Raw genomic sequence first — 23,645 nt, 5'->3', positions numbered from 1 at the left:
AAAATGTATTTTTTTGTTCAAATAAGTTGTTATGGGTCCTGCTTTACTATCCATGTAGATCCGCCACCAGTTGGGGGGGGGGGGGGGTCTCAGTATATTTTCCTGCTTTTTTGTTGTCCCAGCCAATCACATGCCTGATTATTACACCAGTAGGTGGCGACAAGTGACTGTTAAAAAATTGTATTTTGTCATTGAATCATTAATTTAAGATATTTGTTGAAAAACAGCTTGATCCAGTAATGAAACAATTTTTAAGTTGTGTTGGACATCGGCTGCTGGTGGATGTAACCGATTAAAACAGACATGAAGTCGGACAATTTCTTCTTCCCGTAGTGACACTCACGTGGTGTTTAACCACAGCTGAAGTGAAATACAGGGTTCCTACGCAGTTTGGAAAAGTATGAAATTTGATTTGAGTAATTTACAGGTCTGGAAAAGTATGGAAAATATAAAGCAGAGTATGGAAAAAAAATTGTATTTCCAGTCTATTGCCCCTATTTAGTTTTCTATAATAAATAGACAATGCGCACTGAGCCACCTATTGCACCATCAGCCCATTTCACGGTGTGGTTTCTTGGCTGCCATAGAGTATGTGTTAAACCAGACCTAAGGCCTTGAAATATACCCCCGGTTTCACAGACGAGGCTTAAACTAGTCCCAGACTAAAATGCATGTTTGGGCTGTTTTAACTGAAAGCAACTTGCACAGACGTATCTTATAATATGTCAGCGTCATTGTTTTGTCTCAACATACACATCAGTAATGTTTTTTTCTAAGGCACATTTATAAAAGGTACTTAAATGTCCTAATTGAACTAAGGCCTAATCCTGGCTTAGTCTAAGCCCTGTCTGTGAAACCAGGCCATAATGTACTGCCCTAATGAAAGCCAAATTTTGACCACTTTTTTTTTTTTTAAGTACCAGTCTTTTGATAGACCCTTGAACTTGGCAAATAGGACAATGCACACAGCCATATTATGCCATCAGCCCATTTCATGTCATGTTTTCTCACGAAACACACATGATCGTTGTCATGTGGTGGATTCGGCCAATCGTGCAACAGCTGTGTCGTCATCTGGAGAAGGTGCACATCTATGGGTGCTTCAATTCTTATTTGTGCATCCTCGTTTCCTTTCCTTGCTTCCAAGCTCCTCCCCCTGTAGGATGTGAGGGAAGGCTGCAAGGAAACGAAGCGAGGACGGAGGAATCGAAGGAAAGCTTATTTATACATTGGAATACTTGATCACTCGAGCGTCACTTCACAGCGTCATCAGAAGCGCTCACAGGATCTGCCCTTATGTTGTTAAAGTTTGATTATTTAAGAAATTCATAATAAATAATAATAAAGCAAAATGTCCCGTTGAAATGTGTGAGATGTGTGGTTTGTATAAACTGCAAAGGTAAAGTATAAATTAAAATTATTGTGACAGATGTGATGGGGGAGGACAATGTATATGTGCATCACGTTTAGTGGATAAAACTCTTCCACAAAGGATCCACCCGTGCATCCTCGCTCATAACTCCTCCGGAAGCTCCTCACACCTCGCGGTGCAATTAGAGAATTGAGATGTCCTTCAAGATGGCTGAGCTCGATCGGTTTCCGGGTCATAGGACGGAGGACGGAGGAGAGAGGAGACGAGGAGGGATATTGAGAAGCACCCTGACTGAATCAGCCTATCGTCTCTCTCCTCCCCCATCACGAGGACACACCCCCTATAGCTGATTGGCTTACTCTCCCCCATCACGAGGACACACCCCCTATAGCTGATTGGCTTACTCTCCTCTCCCATCATGAGTGGATACGCCCCCTACTGCTGATTGGCTTACTCTCCTCCCCCATCACGAGAGGACACACCCCCTATAGCTGATTGGCTTACTCTCCCCCATCACGAGGACACACCCCCTATAGCTGATTGGCTTACTCTCCTCTCCCATCATGAGTGGATACGCCCCCTACTGCTGATTGGCTTACTCTCCTCCCCCATCACGAGGACACACCCCCTATAGCTGATTGGCTTACTCTCCCCCATCACGAGGACACACCCCCTATAGCTGATTGGCTTACTCTCCCATCATGAGTGGACACGCCCCCTACTGCCGATTGGCTTACTCTCTCTCCTCCCCCATCATGAGAGGACACGCCCCCTACTGCTGATTGGCTTTAAGTATGTTGTGTTGTTTGTTCTGGTCCGATCCACCTTCAACAGCATTTCTCGGAAATCGCTCACTGCAGGTTTAATTAGTCAGGTGAAAAGGCGTTCGTTTGACGTTTTTTCTTCTTGTGTGTCACTGACCCATGAACAACTCATTTATGTCCATATCTTTATTTGAAATGAGAATCACTCATATATTCCCCAAAGATTGGACTTACAACTTACCTCTGGACGTGGGCCATGCTATGTAGTGCTGTCAAATCGACAAATCACATCTAACATAAAAGTTAGATACACACACACACACAAAATAAGATATTCACATTATATAAACATTAATGTTAGATATGATTAATCCATTTGACAGCACCAATACACACACAATCATGTAAGATGCCACAGGTGGAATGCATTTAAAAATAATAACGAAAATATTAGTAGTGCCACAAGAACTGTATTTACTCTGATTATTTCAAACAAAGGAAGAAAACTAACATTACAATCTACAAAACAAATGCATTATAGAGCAGATATACAGCGGTCATATAAAAGCAGAGACATGGGGCTGAAAGCAAAAGAACAGAAACAGAGAAACCCTACATGGCAGAATGAAGGAAACCGGCTCTTCTGGGAGTTTTGGCATTAGCAGTCATTCAGTGTCTCATGGTTTCATTCAGGTCCTCTCTGTGATGTTCGTCACTCAAACAGCGGTGGTTATATGGTGGTTTGGCACAGAAGTTGAAGCAGTTACCCTTCATCATCGTCGTCATCATCCGCACTGATTTGCAGTGACTCCCATGTGTCACCTGATGTTGGACACATGTACAGAAACAACGTCTGCACAGAAAGCATTCAAACAGATTTAAAGCCAGCTAACATGAGTCGAGACACGCGCGTGTGTATCCGAGATCTCATTCCACTTGTTTGCTCCCTTCTGACTTCTGGTCCAGCCGGCTTTTACTGCTCTTCACCATATAAATAAAGTATGTGAGCGTTTCCTTCTCGTTGACTGGGATATTCCGGAAGTGACGGCTCACAGTCTGGGGAAGAAACACAGCAGCACATTACCAACACGAGCACTGAGTGAGTTCTGCTGACACTGCTGAATGCTGCATTCTCATTGGCTGACAGATTTATAAGTGTGTTCCTGTTGCCAAGGAAATCATATACAACACTTCACTGAACTTGAATTATTATGCTCACTTCACTAGTTATGAACTGTTTTGCAGAGACACTGTAAAATAGGATTATTGCTGGGGATTAGACGTGTGTGGATATAAATACACTGCCGTTCAAAAGCTTTGGATCGGTGCGATTCTTAATGTTTTTGAAAGCTCAGCAAGGCTGCATTTATTTGATTAAAAATACAAAACAATTAAATGCTGTTCTTTGGAACTTTCAATTCATTAAAAAATCCTGAAGAAAAAACAACAACTGTTTTCAACATCAACGACTGGAGTATTCAGCTTTGATCACAGGAATGAATTACACTTTACTATATATATATATATATATATATATTAACATAGAAAACAGATGATTTACATTGCCATATTTAACTTTTTTTTTTTTTATCAAATAAATGCAGTCTTGGTGAGCAGAAAGACTTGTCAAAATCATTAAAAAAACTTACCGATCCAAAACTTTTGAACAGTAGTGTATATACAGTTGCAACTGTGTTTATTGGCAAATTTTACAGGTTTTCATTTGTTTGCAATGAACAAATCAGACAAAAGTAATTGAAATAGTTCAAACACAGCAAATGTTTCAAGTGGTTTCCCCAAATTTAACTGAAAATGCAACTTTTGCAAATCTGCAAAACGGGTTCTCTCACTAATCAAGGGCTTCATTAGTTGCACCAGGTGTGCTTGAGCTAGAACACATGAAATATGGCAAAGTCAAAAGAACGGCCCAAAATGTTAAGAGAAGATATCGTCGCCCTTCACAAACAAGGAACATGATACAAAAAGATAGGGAAGGAACTAAACGTTCCCAGAGACGCCGTAGGAAGCATCGTTTACAAGTTCAGAGTTAAAGGAACAGTGGTTACTCTTACTGGACGGGGCAGAAAAAGGAATACATCAATGTCCGGGACCAGATTTCTGAGAAGGCGGGTTCAGAAACCCTGGCAGAAAACTCCCAGAAAACCCCCGGAGTGACTGCTGAAGACCTGCTGGACACAGGCTCTGGGGTTTCAGCTGCAGTGAGGCCAGAACTCCAGGAATACACCACTACTGAGACCAAAAGCACAAGAAAAGTCGGCTCCAATTTGCTCAAAATCATAAATAAGCCACAGAAGTTTTGGGATTCTGTTCTGTGGAGCGATGAAACAGAACTGGGCCCGGTTCCCCGATAATGCTCACTCTTAGCGCGCTAAGAAGACTCGAAAGATATATCTTACCAAAGTTGTTTATGTTCCTAAGTGTGTTCCCCGAACCATACCTTAGGAAGCTGCTTAAGATATGCCTTCTTACGTGCGACGTTACCCGGCGCTGTCCGTGGCGATGCTGCTGAATTGGTTGATATCGATGGCTCGAGAATCAATTATTCTCTCGTGCAGGGGCTGCTTCACTGCTTTATGTGAGAAAGTGGTGTTCTTTATAAAAGAAGCACTTCAGAAATAGTTGAAAAGCATTTATTAGGACTCAAAAAATAATCCAAACTATAATAGCCTATAATAGCCTAGCCTACATATTTTAAAATTGTATCATATATTGCTGCCATAATAACCATTTAAAATGTGTACGTGCCTTCTTCTCTTTCCCATTTTTGTTCGCTGAGGTGGAGCTGCGATGAAATATTGTTCTTGTAAATAGTTTCCAGCATTTCAGTAATAAAAGTTTACATCTTGCGTACGGTGCTTGGCAGTGATCAAAAAGGGTTTAAACAGCGGATCTCTTCTTGTAAACTCAGAGATGTGGATTCAGACGGCAATTAAATCCCCACACGACCTGTTTGTCAAAAAACAGAAGGTACTAATTTGGCCAGGGATTTTTACGCGGGTTGGGTGAGAAAAACACTGATATTATGGATTCGGACGGCACTAAACTCACCGATTTACCGCTGTAAATGTTTAAAATACCGGACGAGCCCATGAGAAACAATATTAGTGTCCGAATAGGACTTAACTGACAGTAGCCTATTTCACTGAGCGTTTTAATTAAATTAATAATATTGTATAATAATATAATAAAAAATCTAACAACAATCAGTGTTATGTAGTGTAATTTTATTCTTTGCATGAAAACACTTGAATAAGCCTAATTGAACACTGTCTGGGTGTATTAAAACTTCAGAATTATATTCATATAGCCCTGCAACAGTGATAAGGTAAAGCTAAGAGCGGTCCAGACCAACCTTACGAAAGTGTGACTTACAGAAGATATACTTGGCGTACGAACAGTTCGGGAATCGTGCCATAACGTTAAGAGAGAGGTTAAGGAATAGGTTAAGAACTACTTAGAGATAAGAGCGTTTTGGGGAACCGGGCCCTGGATCTTTTCGGCCCTCTGGATCAGCGGTGTGTTCAAGAGGAATGAGGCATCAGCTGTGAAGAGCTCTGTCTACAGTTCATGATGCTCTCGGCTGATGTAGATCCTCCGGCTCTGGAATCCTGCAGCGCGAGGAAGGAGAGATGGAGTCACTGAAGTTTCAGAGATCCAAGGAGAGAACGTCATGCTGTCAGTGAGGAAGATGAAGCTTGGACCTTCAACAGGACAATGATCCCAAGCATTCCTCACATTCCAGCAAGGCTTGCTCACAGAAGTAGTCCTGGGAGATACAGTGGCGTCACAGTCACCTGACTAGACCCCATAGACAATCTCTGGTGGATTTGAGGGCGAAACCAAGGAATATCCCTGAACTGGAGGCCGTTGCTCATGAGGAACAGAAGCTGAGTCTGCTATACACCTCGTCTGCAGCAGAAGTGTGCTCTACTGAGTGCTAAAGATGCTTGCCATGAAGGGGTGAATAACTGTGAGACTGCAGAAGTCATTAAAAGTTGCATTTTCAGTTGGATTTGGAGAAACCACTTGAAACTTTTGTTGTGTTGAGCTGTCTCAGTCCAACACCTGAGTTCCGCTAAGTTAATTCAATAAATAAAGCTTCAGAAATTGTTATGATATGAAAATGAGATTTGTGTTGGTTTTTGAGATTGGTAATATTGAGTTTTGGGCAGTACCTCTGCTAGCTGGGCTTTGTTGAGTCCAGGTCGGGTCTGGATTTTGTAGTGCCTCTTGTAGCGTCTCAGTGTGTTGACCTGCAGCTGGAACAGATCCACCTGACCCAGAACACACACATCAGTACAGTTACACACACATCATCACTGCAGCAATCCCAGCAGCCTCTGCTGCTTTAGGGCTCGCCCACGCTTCCCGTGCCGTTGATTACAGAAATAATCTTCCCATAGGGATTTTAATAAAGTCTTTGTTATAAGCATTGAACCGAACTAGGGCTGGGTAAAAAATATTGATTTCTCGATTTTAAATGATTCTCATTTTTACGAACCGATATCGATTAAATCCCAGGAATCAATTAGTCATCCTGTTTTCAGTTGATGAATGAATGTAACATTGTAGCGCATCCCATCCAGTAAATCGCAGTAATCTTTGTGCTTTGTTAATATTGATATGAAACACAGTCTCAGATTTGAAATTACGTCCATTTTCTTACGAAATTCAAAAACATAAATACCGTTCCGGCACTGTGGCGTGAGACCGCTCTGGCTCAGCTCGAGAGAAGCACATGATCTTCTCCTCCGCCTTAATAACACCAGTTACAGCGCGAGATAAACATGAATGAGCATCTGAAAGTGTGTTAAAAGATAGAGTACAACTTATCGAAATCCGTATCATGTGACATGGAGTCGCCCAATCAGTGTTTCAACCGTGGAAAGACGTCAGTCAACAATGTCATGTAACGCCACATTTACCTCAGAAAAAACATAACCAGTGACCATAAACTCGTCAGTCAGCGAGAAATATTAACTCTAGAGAGGAGCAATCTGCTAAATATATGTTATTATAAAATTATAATTTTTAATGTTCTTCAATATTTAATGCATGTTTGAATAAATCTAGCAAGTTTTTATGACAGCCACCATTTAAATGTTTACATTTCATATAACTTTTATTTTAAAAATAATTAAGTGTAATTTAAGTTTTTATATAAATCAGTTAATTTTTACCTTCAATATTACAGTAGGCTAATGAAGCCTATAGGCTACCACTGACTCCCATAGTTACAGCGTTAGTGAAGAGATTTGAAATTTGCCTATATTTACATTTTCATTGAATGAACGGTTTAATAACTCACAGTCCCTTGCCGCCACCTAGTGGTGTAACAGCGCAACTGCACTGAGTGACACGCGCAGAGACGAACAGTGCCGATACTGGTGACATCAGCAGAAAGCCTCTCGTAAAGTGAGATTCGAGGAACTAACTGTTTAGATTAGTTCTAACGGTTATACATATAGAAATATCCTAACAAGCTCATTGTCAGGTTTATGTTCTGTTATGTGGACCCTTATTTTGACATCCTCTTCTGTTTCCTCCACTTCGTTTTAACATTGTTTAGTTTCATTACTGAACTCGTTTTCGTGTAAATAAAAGGCGATAATCCGACATATCGAGCCACTCAATATTACCCCTAGACCGCCCTAGTCATGAATGTCTATTTACAGACTAATCCACTGTTTTGTTGAGGGTCAAAAATGACTTCAGAAAGATGACAGAATCATGATATTTCTACACAGAGATTGGTTTATTAGTGAAATCTGTTGACTTTATCAATCTTTGTTTCATTATATGCCAACGGTGTCAGTTCTTGTGTAATTTTCCCCAAGTCTGCTCCAGTAGTAATACAGTCATCTTAATATCCTTTCAGATTCTGGTTTTTAACAAACATTTTTTTTAGCATCTTCATCTTAAAGGCCCTTGATGGAGATCTTAATGCGGCTCCACGAGTAAATTGTACACATTTTCATCGGCTAAAAACCAAATGTGAGTCACTTTGCATAGTTTAAGGCGAGACACTACAGATGAATAGGGTACGATTTTTAACTAGCAGATATCACCATGAAACTTTCCCAGTTGATTAACTACATTAAGATGAGAAAAAACAAGTTTTCTGTAATTTAATGTTTAAATATGCAAATTAGGCAATATCTTATTAAATGTGCTAATTTGCATATATTTAAAAAACTAAATCTGAGTATTGGATAAAGCCAGGTTAAAAAATATTTTCATTGTGTTCACATATTAGATGGGAAAAAAAAGTACAGAGGGATTTATGTATATCTACTTCTGTTTTCCTGTAAATCAGAATATACAGTCAATAGCCTTAAAAAAATTATTTTCGCCATGTTTTTTGGAATAAAATGTTATATAAATCAGGCTAGGAATAGCCTAATATATTTTCAAATCCCTCTATAAATGTCTTCATAATATAACTAGGTCCAAGACTGGAGAGTCTGGTGTATATCAGTGTGACTGAAGTGGAGATTTCAGACTTGGAGTATGAGAGAAAGGTCATTTTGAGAAAACGGGCTTTAAAGATTTATCATCAGCCAATGAGATTGCGCATTCAGCTCTTTTACTTTCACGATTGGTTGCTGATAAAAAGGAAATGACCATATTTGGATCTGACAGCATTGTACAGGAGAGAGAGAGCTTTCCAGCGGTGTGTGTGATGACAGGGAGCAGACAGCGATCGCGGAGCAGCGGGAGGATGAAGTGTAGGAAAATAAAGACCTAAATGTGTATTTCAGACTTTTTTCACCACAGTCTGAAAGATGTTATTAAAGACAAATATCCAAAAATCTCAAAATTGGCCAGTAAAAAAAGAAAACGATGTTTTTGCCTGCCATAAAGACTTGTTCTGTTTAAAGAAGAAAGTGTTTAAAGAATAAACGTTTAAAATGTATCTTGTTTCCCTCTATCAGACCAGTTCTACACAACACACCTCTCCCAGTGCCACAGACAGTGTTCGAATTGTGTCAAAGCTCTTGGGGGTTCCCCCCCGCCCCTGCCCCCGCCCCCCAAAAAACGTAATAATATACATATTTTCATTTATTTATTTCATATAACACTATAATTTCATTTACTTAACTTTTAGTGTTACAGAAAATGTTTTTGCAGCTGAGCATTAACAGGTTTTTCCTGGCTCAAAATGAGGCGTAGGTGCTAAAATCCCGACTATTAAATAAGATAATAAAATGTGTATTTTTCGTAGACCATCATATAGCCGACTGTGTTTCCCACAGTAGCCTATTTTTGTGGGTTGAGCTCGGTACCTCTAGGGGGGTCTGGGTGCATGCCCCCCCGGAAGAAAATTTTGTACATTTTAAAGATAAATTCATTAATCTGGTGCACTTTGAGTCCCTCGAAACTGCTGTTAAAAATAAATAATCCACCCGCCAACCGCCCAAAATATGATATTCTCTGATTTAGATATCTGCATCTGATCATCACATTTCAATTATTAAAATTCTCAGTGTTAAGCATGATAATATGATAAAATATCACACTGAAGTAGGCTGATTTCAAATTAAGATTTATTTAACATAAAAGTTCTTCTTGTGTCAAAATTACATTTCCAGCCTAAACAAAGGCTTTACTCCCTTCAAACTTAAATTGTCAATGTTTCATTACATCACTTTTGTTTTTATCTTTATAAAGGGCATTTCTTTCCCTAATTTTTACTCTCTATATACTCTTTCCCTATACTCTCAGGGAACTGAGGTTACGTTAGTAACCGAGTACGTTATTTCTTATTTTATTTTTTTGATATTGAAATTTTTTTAATCAGGGCATTTGTCCGGATGGGCAAGTACAATTCTCTTTCACTTGTCCCTTAAAAAACACACGCACGTGTCCCGGACAAGCGTTAATGTCGAAATTCTATTCAGATCAATAAATTACCAAACAATCATAAAAGAAAGAAATATTATCTTACCGTCATTAACAGATTAACACAGAAACAGTCAAATATACCAATGAAAACAGTTTTATTGAGAATTAGCTTCATCAAAATGGGCACAGAGAGAGACAAAGCATTTTCAGAAGAGCTGCCCTGTCATGCAAAAATCTAAACATGTTTGTGTTAATTGCTCAGTGCGAAGAAAGAGAAGAAATGGGAACCTGGTGTTTCTTTGTTCTTTCTACATGTGTCTAATAGACATGATCAAGTTCTTTGAAAAACATCTATGCCCTTTGAAACATGTCTCGTCTTCAGGCTCTATGTTGACTATGGTTTCAATAATAAACATACATTTGCATTAGTGTTGGGCGATATGATCCATTTTCATATCGTCCTATCGTCAGCCTGTGAGATCGGCGATACACGATATTATCATGAGGGGGCGGGGCTTACTTATTTGATTATTAACTTGCTTATTTACTCATCAATTTGCTTGATTTATTACTTCGTTTTATATATGATAATCTTTTTCTATTTTGCTAGCAAAGGTGGAGTGTTTGTTAATAGGTTAATTCAGGCTATTATAGTGAGGTAAAAAAAGTAAAAAAAATCTAAAAGTCGGTCGGTTATACTTAAACTTATGAATCCACTCTGATAAAGGAAACCGGGTTAATGTGTTTACATGACCACATGCATTGTCAGTTTATCCAGCATAATCGAGTTAAGACCGTGCATGTAAACACGCTCATTCCCTGAAAGTGAAGCAGAAACGGACTGAGCTTTCGCTGCATTAGCGGCACGTTATCTCAGAGACGACGGTGGATATAACGGTACAGCAACTATCTCAATTTACTGGCTTAATATTTCTCTTGTGGACATTATTGACAGTGAAACAATTAGAAGAATATTGCTTGTTTCACAGATGTTGTGCTACGTATCGTGAACTAAAGACTGTTATTAGGCCTATAATTTTATTGATATTATTATTATCATTATTATTTTGTAATTGTATTGTTTTTAGTTTTATTAGTGTCATTAAATGTTTTGTTAATGTGCTGTGGAAACAAAATACTGACGAACAACGATGCCGTCTTCATTTTGGCTCTGTATAAGAACGATGCGTCTGTTAAAACAAGCACTCTTGACAGTTTGTGAATGATCACATGGCAATTACATTTCGTTGTGGGATGTAGTTTTTTAGTCTGTTTTAAAAACATTTTCTTTGAGGATTCCTCGTACGCGCGCGTCGGTGATGTCACAAGCATGTCGTTATGAATTTAGGCAAGGCAAATTAATTGTAGTTCCTAATTAATTTAATAACAATACTAGCTTCATAATAATGATTTAATACATTAATGGGAAAAGGAGCCAATTATCGTATTGCTATCGTCAAAGGCTGCCAGCAGCGATATCTCTGACTATCGTCGACACACGATACCATCGTCTAGCAGCACAAGCCTAATTTGCATAAAGCATCCATATTAGAGTACTACAAACTTGAAAAGTATTCATTTAGGGTACATTTAGAACAAATAAAAAATGTGCGATTAATTGCGATTAATCACGAGTTAACTCATGACAATCATGCGATTAATCAAAATTAATACATTTTTTAATCGATTGACAGCCCTAGTTTAATACTTCTTGAGTTACAGGCAAGCAAACTTGGGGAAAATTACAGAAGAAGTGCTTTTCCCAATTTCTGAACTGTCACTGTTGGCATATAATGCAACAAAGATGGCTAAAGTCAACAGATTTCACTAATAAACCTATCAATCTCTGTGTAAATCTAAATTTTGAGCCAGGAACCTCTGGCTTCTGAAAAGCACACTGTGCTCTGATTGGTCGGCTGGAGCAGTGTGTTGTGATTGGTCGAGCGCTTTGAGTGTGTTTGGGAAATGTCCCGCCCCTTACCAAAACCGCCAGTTTAACACACTACTAACTAACTCAACCAGGCCCCGCCCCTTTATTCTGTGCATTAATTAGTATAATGAGGAACATTGTGGCGTGTTCGTTCCCGGAAGAAACTCAAGACTACAGTGGAGGCGTTTCAGGAGTTCAGGAACACTGATGCTGAGTCCCAATTCGCATACTATCCGTCCTAAATAGTATGCGAAACTCAGGGGTTAAAGTGAAAAAAATTCCTGAGCCTGAACTTTTTTTTTGGGGGGGGGGGGGGGGGGGTACTTATTTTCAAGTATTACAGCTGTATCTTAATGGCATCTTTTTATGAATGAAAGCCAGTATCACTAATATTATAGCTACTGATATCTCGATGAAAATGATTTCCCCCAAAATTTTAAACGTTAGGCTTCAAAAAAATAAAAACTTTTAATTTAAGTGAACTTAAGACAATCATCATTAAACCCATAATACATCATATGTCATATTTATCTGTACCATACAGAAATTGAATAAGGTTATAAAACAGTCCGCACTGCATAAATTATAAATTAAATATAGATTAATCCTTATCAAAGCTACAAGCGTTCTTTAGTCAAGAGCAGTGAGTAATTTTCTCTGCTCCCTCTGTTCTTTAGCTCAACTTTACTGACAGACAGAATTAATGGCTCCTGTCACTTTAAGATCTGCCGCTGTTGACAGGATCTCACATCTCATTCTCTCTACCATTTAAGATTTTATTTAACTCATTTAAGACTGTTCTTGTGATGATACTCGACAAAGAGGACATTCTGGCATAAATGTGTGTGTTATTGTTCGTTCAAGCGCGAAAGAGAACTCGATACTGGCGCGCATCTTTCTGTGCGTCGTACGTGTCAGGACATTCACTGAAAGCGCGTTCTCTTTGTCTTGTCGCGCAGGAATGGTTCTAAAGCATTTGCGTGAATAAGAGCGTGATCATAACCCTAGCTAAATGATGTCAGAAAGAAAGAACGGATGGATGCTGCGTTAATTGCGTTAAATATTTTAAAACGTTAAAGCTGGACAAAAATGAATCGCATGCGTTGACGTTGACAGCACTTTTCATACATTGCTGACAGAAAATACTGCGGTTTGAAGTAAGCTACACAGAATGTTCTACATTTAATATTTATCTAACAGTCTGAAGTTACCCATTATCCTGACCTGAGCTAATTTCCTGAATCAACCAACTAACATCTCCTTTCTTTCTTTTCATCCATAATGACATTAGCCTGTTGTTGTTTCTCGCGTTTCATCACTAACTGTGTCGCAATCTATTTTTTTATAGTCTATGGTCGCAACCGCTATACCTGCGCATTAGAACTTTCAGTGAACTAATTTTACAGGCTCGGTCCTGCTCCTCTGTGGCAATGACGGCGTGCGGTTAAAAATCACAACAAACGAATTTGAAAGTGGGGGGACATACCCCCCCGTCCGCATAGGAAATTATACCCGTGGGTAAGACATCATCCCCGGGCTTTATGAACTTGCGCTCCATGCTTTCACCGACGACGCTAACGTATGGATCGTGATCACATTGTGTTGCCAGGACCCGCCCTGCTCTGCTTCTGATAGGCTTGTAACGTTAGTAGAGCAGCGATCCTCTCATATGATTGGTAGGTGAAATCAATTGACTCGAAAATATTAAACCGCATGCAAGTTCCCAATTTTTTTTCCCCTCACGGCCGCACGCCGGAGATCCGGCATGGTGCCGGAATACTTTAAGCCCTGGAAACTAGAATTAGTACGTCCCAAATCGTAGCATGTTGAAATGAGTAATCCAAAGATACCCGGATGGTCTACTGTTTCCGGTTAGAATTCGAAGTGCAGATCAATGCACACTCTAACGGCTAATATTGCCCACAACCCATTGCGTGCGGGAGGGAGGAGCTTTGCGGTGATGATGGTGATGTAAACCTGGCAGTCGGATGCAGCAACGGAGATGCGCCCTCAGTTTTTAAGTGTAAGAATTAAAATGTTTAACCCTAATTAAACTTATATTTTATTGTCTCGTAATATTAATGGGTTTATGTTGTGCCAAAAAAGTACCGTGTTTATCTTGTAGGGTCCGATGAAGATAACGAGCGCCTCATTGCAGGCTACAAAACAATAAATAAAAAGGCTCTAGTACAGTGTCATGCAAGTGTCTTTTTTTTATGTATTTCTTTTGATGTTTCTGTCTGACTTATTTGTAGTAATACTGTGGCTGTACATATGTTAACTTTATCAGTCCAATCAAAAGAAACATGGTTACTACACTTTTACTATAGTAAAAGCATGGTTCATTTTCATCGGGGTATTTTTAAGTATTATACATAAGTATAAGATTAAGTATAAAATACGTCAAACAATAGTTACACTATAAACTTTAAATATTTTAACTCAGAAAATAAGTAGCGCTAGCTTTCGTTACACACATTTGCACATGAACGTCAGAACCAGCCGCCTCACAAACGACCTGCGTTTGGTTGATCTACGACCACGCCCTGCTTCACTCCTCAATTTGGTAAACACGTTGTAAATGTATTGTGGGAAAAAAGATGGGAATAGTAAATAAAATTATATTGCATATATAAGAATGATGAAATGTTAAATGTTTTGTTAACAGTCGAGGTGTGCGTAACTAGGCAACCACGTTCAAGTTCACGTTGCATGACGTCATCGAAGTATGTCCCAGAACGTGCATACTTTTTTTGCTACACACTCAAAAGTATGTACTTTTTCATCACAAAAAAAGTACATACTTTTAGGTGAGCTCGTATATAAGTAGGCGAATTGGGACTCAGCATGACACATTACCTCGGGGACTTCGACATCATGGTCAGGTGACTCTCCGCCGTCATCGCTGGTCTTCCTCTTGCGTTTGTTGCGAACGCTCTGGATGAAGTTCTTGTGGAAGTCACAGATGTACAAATGCCGAACCTACACGGAAAACAGGGTTTAGGTGTCTTTAATGAGCAGGAAACTGGACTCAAGCTCACATTACCAATGACATGATGACATTTAACACACACACTTTGGAAGTGTGTGACTGGTGACATGTTCTCATGGCTGTCAGTGTTTGCATTTACAGACTGAAGACGCACTTAAGAAAACTATTTTATATTTTCAAGAGCATCATGAAGACGTGGATGATGGACGACAGGAGACGTCAAACACTGACAGGACACACACATCAGGAATATGAGGTCAGCTTCAGCGTTTACACCCGTATTACCCAGGGATCAACACTGGAGTAACTATACTGGTGTGAGTAACTTACTGAAGTCTTTTACCAGTGATTTTATTTAACAAGAAACGTAATGCACTATATTGGACAAATATATCCCATGTTAGCGAATAATAGAGTAGTAGAACTACAACATATTTAAACCGAACGTTAAAAGTTTATTCTGAACCCAATGTTAATACGGTTAGCACCTTATGACAATCAACCATGGTTTTACCACAGTGACTATACTTCAACTACAGTATTAGTAGATTTCCATGGTTACCACTATAGTAAACACAATTGTGACCATGTGTAAACGAAAATATATTCAAATAAGTTGCACTTAAGAAGTGCTGAATGTAAAAAAAATAAAAAGTTAAGTGGATAACATTAACGTTACCCATTTTACTCTTAGTAATTTAATAAATAAAATAATTTTAAAGTTCAGTTTAGAGGTAACGGAATTGCTAGAGGATACTGGCTTTTGAAAGTGTCGGTATCAAATCGAAAACAAAGCAGGTGTTTATTATATGAGTGTTGTGCTATAGTGAGCGGTGTTGTGCTATAGTGAGCGGTGTTGTGCTATAGTGAGCGGTGTTGTGCTATAGTGAGCGGTGTTGTGCTATAGTGAGCGGTGTTGTGCTATAGTGAGCGGTGTTGTGCTATAGTGAGCGGTGTTGTGCTATAGTGAGCGGTGTTGTGCTATAGTGAGCGGTGTTGTGCTATAGTGAGCGGTGTTGTGCTATAGTGAGCGGTGTTGTGCTATAGTGAGCGGTGTTGTGCTATAGTGAGCGGTGTTGTGCTATAGTGAGCGGTGTTGTGCTATAGTGAGCGGTGTTGTGCTATAGTGAGCGGTGTTGTGCTATAGTGAGCGGTGTTGTGCTATAGTGAGCGGTGTTGTGCTATAGTGAGCGGTGTTGTGCTATAGTGAGCGGTGTTGTGCTATAGTGAGCGGTGTTGTGCTATAGTGAGCGGTGTTGTGCTATAGTGAGCGGTGTTGTGCTATAGTGAGCAGTGTTGTGCTATAGTGAGCGGTGTTGTGCTATAGTGAGCGGTGTTGTGCTATAGTGAGCGGTGTTGTGCTATAGTGAGCGGTGTTGTGCTATAGTGAGCGGTGTTGTGCTATAGTGAGCGGTGTTGTGCTATAGTGAGCGGTGTTGTGCTATAGTGAGCGGTGTTGTGCTATAGTGAGCGGCGTTGTGCTATAGTGAGCGGCGTTGTGCTATAGTGAGCGGCGTTGTGCTATAGTGAGCGGCGTTGTGCTATAGTGAGCGGCGTTGTGCTATAGTGAGCGGCGTTGTGCTATAGTGAGCGGCGTTGTGCTATAGTGAGCGGCGTTGTGCTATAGTGAGCGGCGTTGTGCTATAGTGAGCGGCGTTGTGCTATAGTGAGCGGCGTTGTGCTATAGTGAGCGGCGTTGTGCTATAGTGAGCGGCGTTGTGCTATAGTGAGCGGCGTTGTGCTATAGTGAGCGGCGTTGTGCTATAGTGAGCGGCGTTGTGCTATAGTGAGCGGCGTTGTGCTATAGTGAGCGGCGTTGTGCTATAGTGAGCGGCGTTGTGCTATAGTGAGCGGCGTTGTGCTATAGTGAGCGGCGTTGTGCTATAGTGAGCGGCGTTGTGCTATAGTGAGCGGCGTTGTGCTATAGTGAGCGGCGTTGTGCTATAGTGAGCGGCGTTGTGCTATAGTGAGCGGCGTTGTGCTATAGTGAGCGGCGTTGTGCTATAGTGAGCGGCGTTGTGCTATAGTGAGCGGCGTTGTGCTATAGTGAGCGGCGTTGTGCTATAGTGAGCGGCGTTGTGCTATAGTGAGCGGCGTTGTGCTATAGTGAGCGGCGTTGTGCTATAGTGAGCGGCGTTGTGCTATAGTGAGCGGCGTTGTGCTATAGTGAGCGGCGTTGTGCTATAGTGAGCGGTGTTGTGCTATAGTGAGCGGTGTTGTGCTATAGTGAGCGGTGTTGTGCTATAGTGAGCGGTGTTGTGCTATAGTGAGCGGTGTTGTGCTATAGTGAGCGGTGTTGTGCTATAGTGAGCGGTGTTGTGCTATAGTGAGCGGTGTTGTGCTATAGTGAGCGGTGTTGTGCTATAGTGAGCGGTGTTGTGCTATAGTGAGCGGTGTTGTGCTATAGTGAGCGGTGTTGTGCTATAGTGAGCGGTGTTGTGCTATAGTGAGCGGTGTTGTGCTATAGTGAGCGGTGTTGTGCTATAGTGAGCGGTGTTGTGCTATAGTGAGCGGTGTTGTGCTATAGTGAGCGGTGTTGTGCTATAGTGAGCGGTGTTGTGCTATAGTGAGCGGTGTTGTGCTATAGTGAGCGGTGTTGTGCTATAGTGAGCGGTGTTGTGCTATAGTGAGCAGTGTTGTGCTATAGTGAGCAGTGTTGTGCTATAGTGAGCGGTGTTGTGCTATAGTGAGCGGTGTTGTGCTATAGTGAGCGGTGTTGTGCTATAGTGAGCGGTGTTGTGCTATAGTGAGCGGTGTTGTGCTATAGTGAGCGGTGTTGTGCTATAGTGAGCGGTGTTGTGCTATAGTGAGCGGTGTTGTGCTATAGTGAGCGGTGTTGTGCTATAGTGAGCGGTGTTGTGCTATAGTGAGCGGTGTTGTGCTATAGTGAGCGGTGTTGTGCTATAGTGAGCGGTGTTGTGCTATAGTGAGCGGTGTTGTGCTATAGTGAGCGGTGTTGTGCTATAGTGAGCGGTGTTGTGCTATAGTGAGCGGTGTTGTGCTATAGTGAGCGGTGTTGTGCTATAGTGAGCGGTGTTGTGCTATAGTGAGCGGTGTTGTGCTATAGTGAGCGGTGTTGTGCTATAGTGAGCGGTGTTGTGCTATAGTGAGCGGTGTTGTGCTATAGTGAGCGGTGTTGTGCTATAGTGAGCGGTGTTGTGCTATAGTGAGCGGTGTTGTGCTATAGTGAGCGGTGTTGTGCTATAGTGAGCGGTGTTGTGCTATAGTGAGCGGTGTTGTGCTATAGTGAGCGGTGTTGTGCTATAGTGAGCGGTGTTGTGCTATAGTGAGCGGTGTTGTGCTATAGTGAGCGGTGTTGTGCTATAGTGAGCGGTGTTGTGCTATAGTGAGCGGTGTTGTGCTATAGTGAGCGGTGTTGTGCTATAGTGAGCGGTGTTGTGCTATAGTGAGCGGTGTTGTGCTATAGTGAGCGGTGTTGTGCTATAGTGAGCGGTGTTGTGCTATAGTGAGCGGTGTTGTGCTATAGTGAGCGGTGTTGTGCTATAGTGATCGGTGTTGTGCTATAGTGATCGGTGTTGTGCTATAGTGATCGGTGTTGTGCTATAGTGAGCGGTGTTGTGCTATAGTGAGCGGTGTTGTGCTATAGTGAGCGGTGTTGTGCTATAGTGAGCGGTGTTGTGCTATAGTGAGCGGTGTTGTGCTATAGTGAGCGGTGTTGTGCTATAGTGAGCGGTGTTGTGCTATAGTGAGCGGTGTTGTGCTATAGTGAGCGGTGTTGTGCTATAGTGAGCAGTGTTGTGCTATAGTGAGCGGTGTTGTGCTATAGTGAGCGGTGTTGTGCTATAGTGAGCGGTGTTGTGCTATAGTGAGCGGTGTTGTGCTATAGTGAGCAGTGTTGTGCTATAGTGAGCAGTGTTGTGCTATAGTGAGCAGTGTTGTGCTATAGTGAGCAGTGTTGTGCTATAGTGAGCGGTGTTGTGCTATAGTGAGCAGTGTTGTGCTATAGTGAGCAGTGTTGTGCTATAGTGAGCGGTGTTGTGCTATAGTGAGCAGTGTTGTGCTATAGTGAGCAGTGTTGTGCTATAGTGAGCAGTGTTGTGCTATAGTGAGCAGTGTTGTGCTATAGTGAGCGGTGTTGTGCTTAGGGGTGTGCCGGTTTCAGAATTGGTGATGACGGTTATGACGTGAGTCAAATGTGACGGTTCATAACATAACCGTCGGCCGGGGGGGCGTTGCGAAGGTCGTCTGTTATAGGACAACTTAGTTTGAATAAACGAGCAGACACTGATTAGCTACTTGGTCGCCTATTAAACAAATAAAATTAATATCTCAACATCCGCACCAATGTTTTTTTTTTTTCAAAGCCGCACCCGCCCGCCATCCGCTGATTGTTTTGCGGTCTATGGACGATGCAATGCTCTGCTGATGCGAGCCGCAAGAAAGCCCTTGTCTGTTCTAGAAAGGATGCAGCAAAGATATTTAATGCTAATGTATGAGGCATAGGCCTACGCTGAGTTTCATTCATTTACGATGAGATGCGCTCTAGTTCACAATGAAATGCAATGCAAGTGAACGCGGCGCGCCCGCGCCTGCATGTCGCGGTTATTATATTGTCTACTATGTTTTCTTTTTATTTATTAAATAGGCTACATGAAATTGGTTGAGGAAACATTTATTAAAATTAAGATACAATTTGTACAAAACGAAATTCGTTTTAAAGAAAGGCTTTCTACAAAGCAAAACTTGATGAAGTGGTAAAAATCATGTCTGATGATTTACAAAACTTCATTAAGTGGTAAAAACCATGTCTCCCGAAATATTGCGCATCTTATGATCCAATCTTTTATTACAATTGTTTTTTGAGTTAAAATGTAATACACATCATATATACACACACTGTAGGCTATATGTTTCGTTTATCAAACATGTTTGGGGCCAGTCAAGGGCTAAACTGCACGATCACGGTAATGATACATTTGTTATTATTGCAAATGTTTATTGCTAATGTTTATTATTGCAAATGTTTTTCCTTTGTTTAATAAATCTCATAATGATGGCACATCACTATATCATAGTCGTAGCTTTTATTTCTATCTCAAATGATTGGCGGTAGGGGGTACTCGGCAAAGAATCAAATACAGTTGGAAACGACGTAAATCACTAATAACACAGACTGTTAACAATTGTTTTTAATTAGTATTTAAACATTCTCTATGATAAAAAATGTTTGTAAAAAATATTTTAATAACACGGTTTTGGCGGTTATAGAGTTCTAATGACGGTGTTCAACTATAACCGTCGGTCTCACGGTTATATACTAACCGTCACACCCCTAGTTGTGCTATAGTGAGCAGTGTTGTGCTATAGTGAGCAGTGTTGTGCTATAGTGAGCAGTGTTGTGCTATAGTGAGCAGTGTTGTGCTATAGTGAGCAGTGTTGTGCTATAGTGAGCAGTGTTGTGCTATAGTGAGCGGTGTTGTGCTATAGTGAGCGGTGCTGTGCTATAGTGAGCGGTGTTGTGCTATAGTGAGCGGTGTTGTGCTATAGTGAGCGGTGTTGTGCTATAGTGAGCGGTGTTGTGCTATAGTGAGCGGTGTTGTGCTATAGTGAGCGGTGTTGTGCTATAGTGAGCAGTGTTGTGCTATAGTGAGCAGTGTTGTGCTATAGTGAGCAGTGTTGTGCTATAGTGAGCGGTGTTGTGCTATAGTGAGCGGTGTTGTGCTATAGTGAGCGGTGTTGTGCTATAGTGAGCGGTGTTGTGCTATAGTGAGCAGTGTTGTGCTATAGTGAGCAGTGTTGTGCTATAGTGAGCAGTGTTGTGCTATAGTGAGCGGTGTTGTGCTATAGTGAGCGGTGTTGTGCTATAGTGAGCGGTGTTGTGCTATAGTGAGCGGTGTTGTGCTATAGTGAGCGGTGTTGTGCTATAGTGAGCGGTGTTGTGCTATAGTGAGCAGTGTTGTACTATAGTGAGCGGTGTTGTGCTATAGTGAGCGGTGTTGTGCTATAGTGAGCGGTGTTGTGCTATAGTGAGCGGTGTTGTGCTATAGTGAGCGGTGTTGTGCTATAGTGAGCGGTGTTGTGCTATAGTGAGCAGTGTTGTGCTATAGTGAGCGGTGTTGTGCTATAGTGAGCGGTGTTGTGCTATAGTGAGCGGTGTTGTGCTATAGTGAGCAGTGTTGTGCTATAGTGAGCAGTGTTGTGCTATAGTGAGCAGTGTTGTGCTATAGTGAGCAGTGTTGTGCTATAGTGAGCAGTGTTGTGCTATAGTGAGCAGTGTTGTGCTATAGTGAGCAGTGTTGTGCTATAGTGAGCAGTGTTGTGCTATAGTGAGCGGTGTTGTGCTATAGTGAGCAGTGTTGTGCTATAGTGAGCAGTGTTGTGCTATAGTGAGCAGTGTTGTGCTATAGAGAGCAGTGTTGTGCTATAGTGAGCGGTGTTGTGCTTAGGGGTGTGCCGGTTTCAGAATTGGTGATGACGGTTATGACGTGAGTCAAATGTGACGGTTCATAACATAACCGTCGGCCGGGGGGGCGTTGCGAAGGTCGTCTGTTATAGGACAACTTAGTTTGAATAAACGAGCAGACACTGATTAGCTACTTGGTCGCCTATTAAACAAATAAAATTAATATCTCAACATCCGCACCAATGTTTTTTTTTTTTCAAAGCCGCACCCGCCCGCCATCCGCTGATTGTTTTGCGGTCTATGGACGATGCAATGCTCTGCTGATGCGAGCCGCAAGAAAGCCCTTGTCTGTTCTAGAAAGGATGCAGCAAAGATATTTAATGCTAATGTATGAGGCATAGGCCTACGCTGAGTTTCATTCATTTACGATGAGATGCGCTCTAGTTCACAATGAAATGCAATGCAAGTGAACGCGGCGCGCCCGCGCCTGCATGTCGCGGTTATTATATTGTCTACTATGTTTTCTTTTTATTTATTAAATAGGCTACATGAAATTGGTTGAGGAAACATTTATTAAAATTAAGATACAATTTGTACAAAACGAAATTCGTTTTAAAGAAAGGCTTTCTACAAAGCAAAACTTGATGAAGTGGTAAAAATCATGTCTGATGATTTACAAAACTTCATTAAGTGGTAAAAACCATGTCTCCCGAAATATTGCGCATCTTATGATCCAATCTTTTATTACAATTGTTTTTTGAGTTAAAATGTAATACACATCATATATACACACACTGTAGGCTATATGTTTCGTTTATCAAACATGTTTGGGGCCAGTCAAGGGCTAAACTGCACGATCACGGTAATGATACATTTGTTATTATTGCAAATGTTTATTGCTAATGTTTATTATTGCAAATGTTTTTCCTTTGTTTAATAAATCTCATAATGATGGCACATCACTATATCATAGTCGTAGCTTTTATTTCTATCTCAAATGATTGGCGGTAGGGGGTACTCGGCAAAGAATCAAATACAGTTGGAAACGACGTAAATCACTAATAACACAGACTGTTAACAATTGTTTTTAATTAGTATTTAAACATTCTCTATGATAAAAAATGTTTGTAAAAAATATTTTAATAACACGGTTTTGGCGGTTATAGAGTTCTAATGACGGTGTTCAACTATAACCGTCGGTCTCACGGTTATATACTAACCGTCACACCCCTAGTTGTGCTATAGTGAGCGGTGTTGTGCTATAGTGAGCGGTGTTGTGCTATAGTGAGCGGTGCTGTGCTATAGTGAGCGGCGTTGTGCTATAGTGAGCGGCGTTGTGCTATAGTGAGCGGTGCTGTGCTATAGTGAGCGGTGTTGTGCTATAGTGAGCGGTGTTGTGCTATAGTGAGCAGTGTTGTACTATAGTGAGCAGTGTTGTACTATAGTGAGCAGTGTTGTACTATAGTGAGCAGTGAGGGACGCGGCTCAGTGTTTGAGTGTTCGAGAGAAGCGGCTTACGCTCTTGTCGATGTCCAGCTTGAGCTTCCTCTGCGAGATGCTCTTCTGGATGCGCTTGCTGAAGGACGCGTTGCCCGCCGGACGCCCGCACCGCTCCCCGTCCTCGATCAGACAGCAGCTCTGCCCGAAGAACGGCGGCGCGGGCGGCCCGTCGTGGCTGTCCTCCTCCGTGCTGAACCCGTTCATACCGGGCAGTGGCGGCGAGCAGCGACGCGACGTCAACGCAGCTTAACGAGCTCGACGCGCTGCGAACCAACGGACGGAGAATCTCAGCAACACTGCGGACCCGGGCCGCTAAAGATCCCGCGGCTTCGCTGGATCACCGGACTCGGTCCCGCGAGCAGAACCGAACGTGTGTGCGCGGAAACTGCGGATCTGACACGCGCCGAACTACCGAGCAACAGTCGAGCTCATCTCAACAATGTACGCCGTACAATGAAACATGTCCTGAGAGAAACCGGAAGCTGTGGCTTTTGACGCCCATTGGTTGTTTTCCGACAAAGGCGGGCCGCCGAGCTCGTGTCTTTGATTCCGATTGGCTAGCACGCCTGTCGATCAAACTGAACTTCCTGATCGCTGCCATTGATGTCATGAAATAACGCCTCACTGGTGCACTTCAAATGACTCAAACACACACACACACACTCGACTCTTTCATGGAACTTCAGTAACTAAAACCGAATGTTTTAGAATGAAAAAAAAAACCCCGACGAATATTGTAAAATAGCCTATCTTGACGCGTTAACGAGGCGTTATGTTGTTTGAAGTGTCCTAAAAAGTGCTATTGTCTTTGAGATTGAACGCAGTTGTGATTGTACATCGATAAAAAAGCGAAATAA

At 41.5% G+C, this 23,645-nt stretch overlaps 1 protein-coding gene across 1 annotated transcript; it reads right to left on the bottom strand.

Annotated features, from left to right (window-relative positions):
- Positions 1–2,593: 2,593 nt before the first annotated feature.
- sap30l (sap30-like) lies at positions 2,594–23,464 on the bottom strand. The gene is made up of 4 exons (XM_081391734.1): positions 22,807–23,464; positions 14,792–14,914; positions 6,333–6,431; positions 2,594–3,192 (listed from the first exon to the last, which is right to left on the bottom strand). Exons 1-4 carry the CDS (start codon positions 22,990–22,992, stop codon positions 3,064–3,066), a joined length of 537 nt encoding a protein of 178 aa, XP_081247860.1. The 5' UTR covers positions 22,993–23,464; the 3' UTR covers positions 2,594–3,063.
- Between the last annotated feature and the right edge of the window lie 181 nt (positions 23,465–23,645).

The sequence above is a fragment of the Scardinius erythrophthalmus genome, assembly GCF_964197995.2.
Source record: "Scardinius erythrophthalmus genome assembly, chromosome: 17".
In the NCBI taxonomy this organism is placed as follows: domain Eukaryota; kingdom Metazoa; phylum Chordata; class Actinopteri; order Cypriniformes; family Leuciscidae; genus Scardinius; species Scardinius erythrophthalmus.
The sequence above is the reverse complement of the archived record's forward strand: the minus strand, read 5'-3'. Positions and strand labels throughout refer to the sequence as shown.

Excerpts from the sequence above, each read along its gene's own strand:
- sap30l (XM_081391734.1), bottom strand. The coding sequence starts at position 22,992 with ATGAACGGGTTCAGCACGGAGGAGGACAGCCACGACGGGCCGCCCGCG. Across the intron at positions 14,915-22,806 it reads AGCTGGACATCGACAAGAGC|GTTCGGCATTTGTACATCTG; the intron begins GTAAGCCGCTTC and ends TTTTCCGTGTAG. Across the intron at positions 6,432-14,791 it reads ATGATGTCGAAGTCCCCGAG|GTGGATCTGTTCCAGCTGCA; the intron begins GTAATGTGTCAT and ends GTTCTGGGTCAG.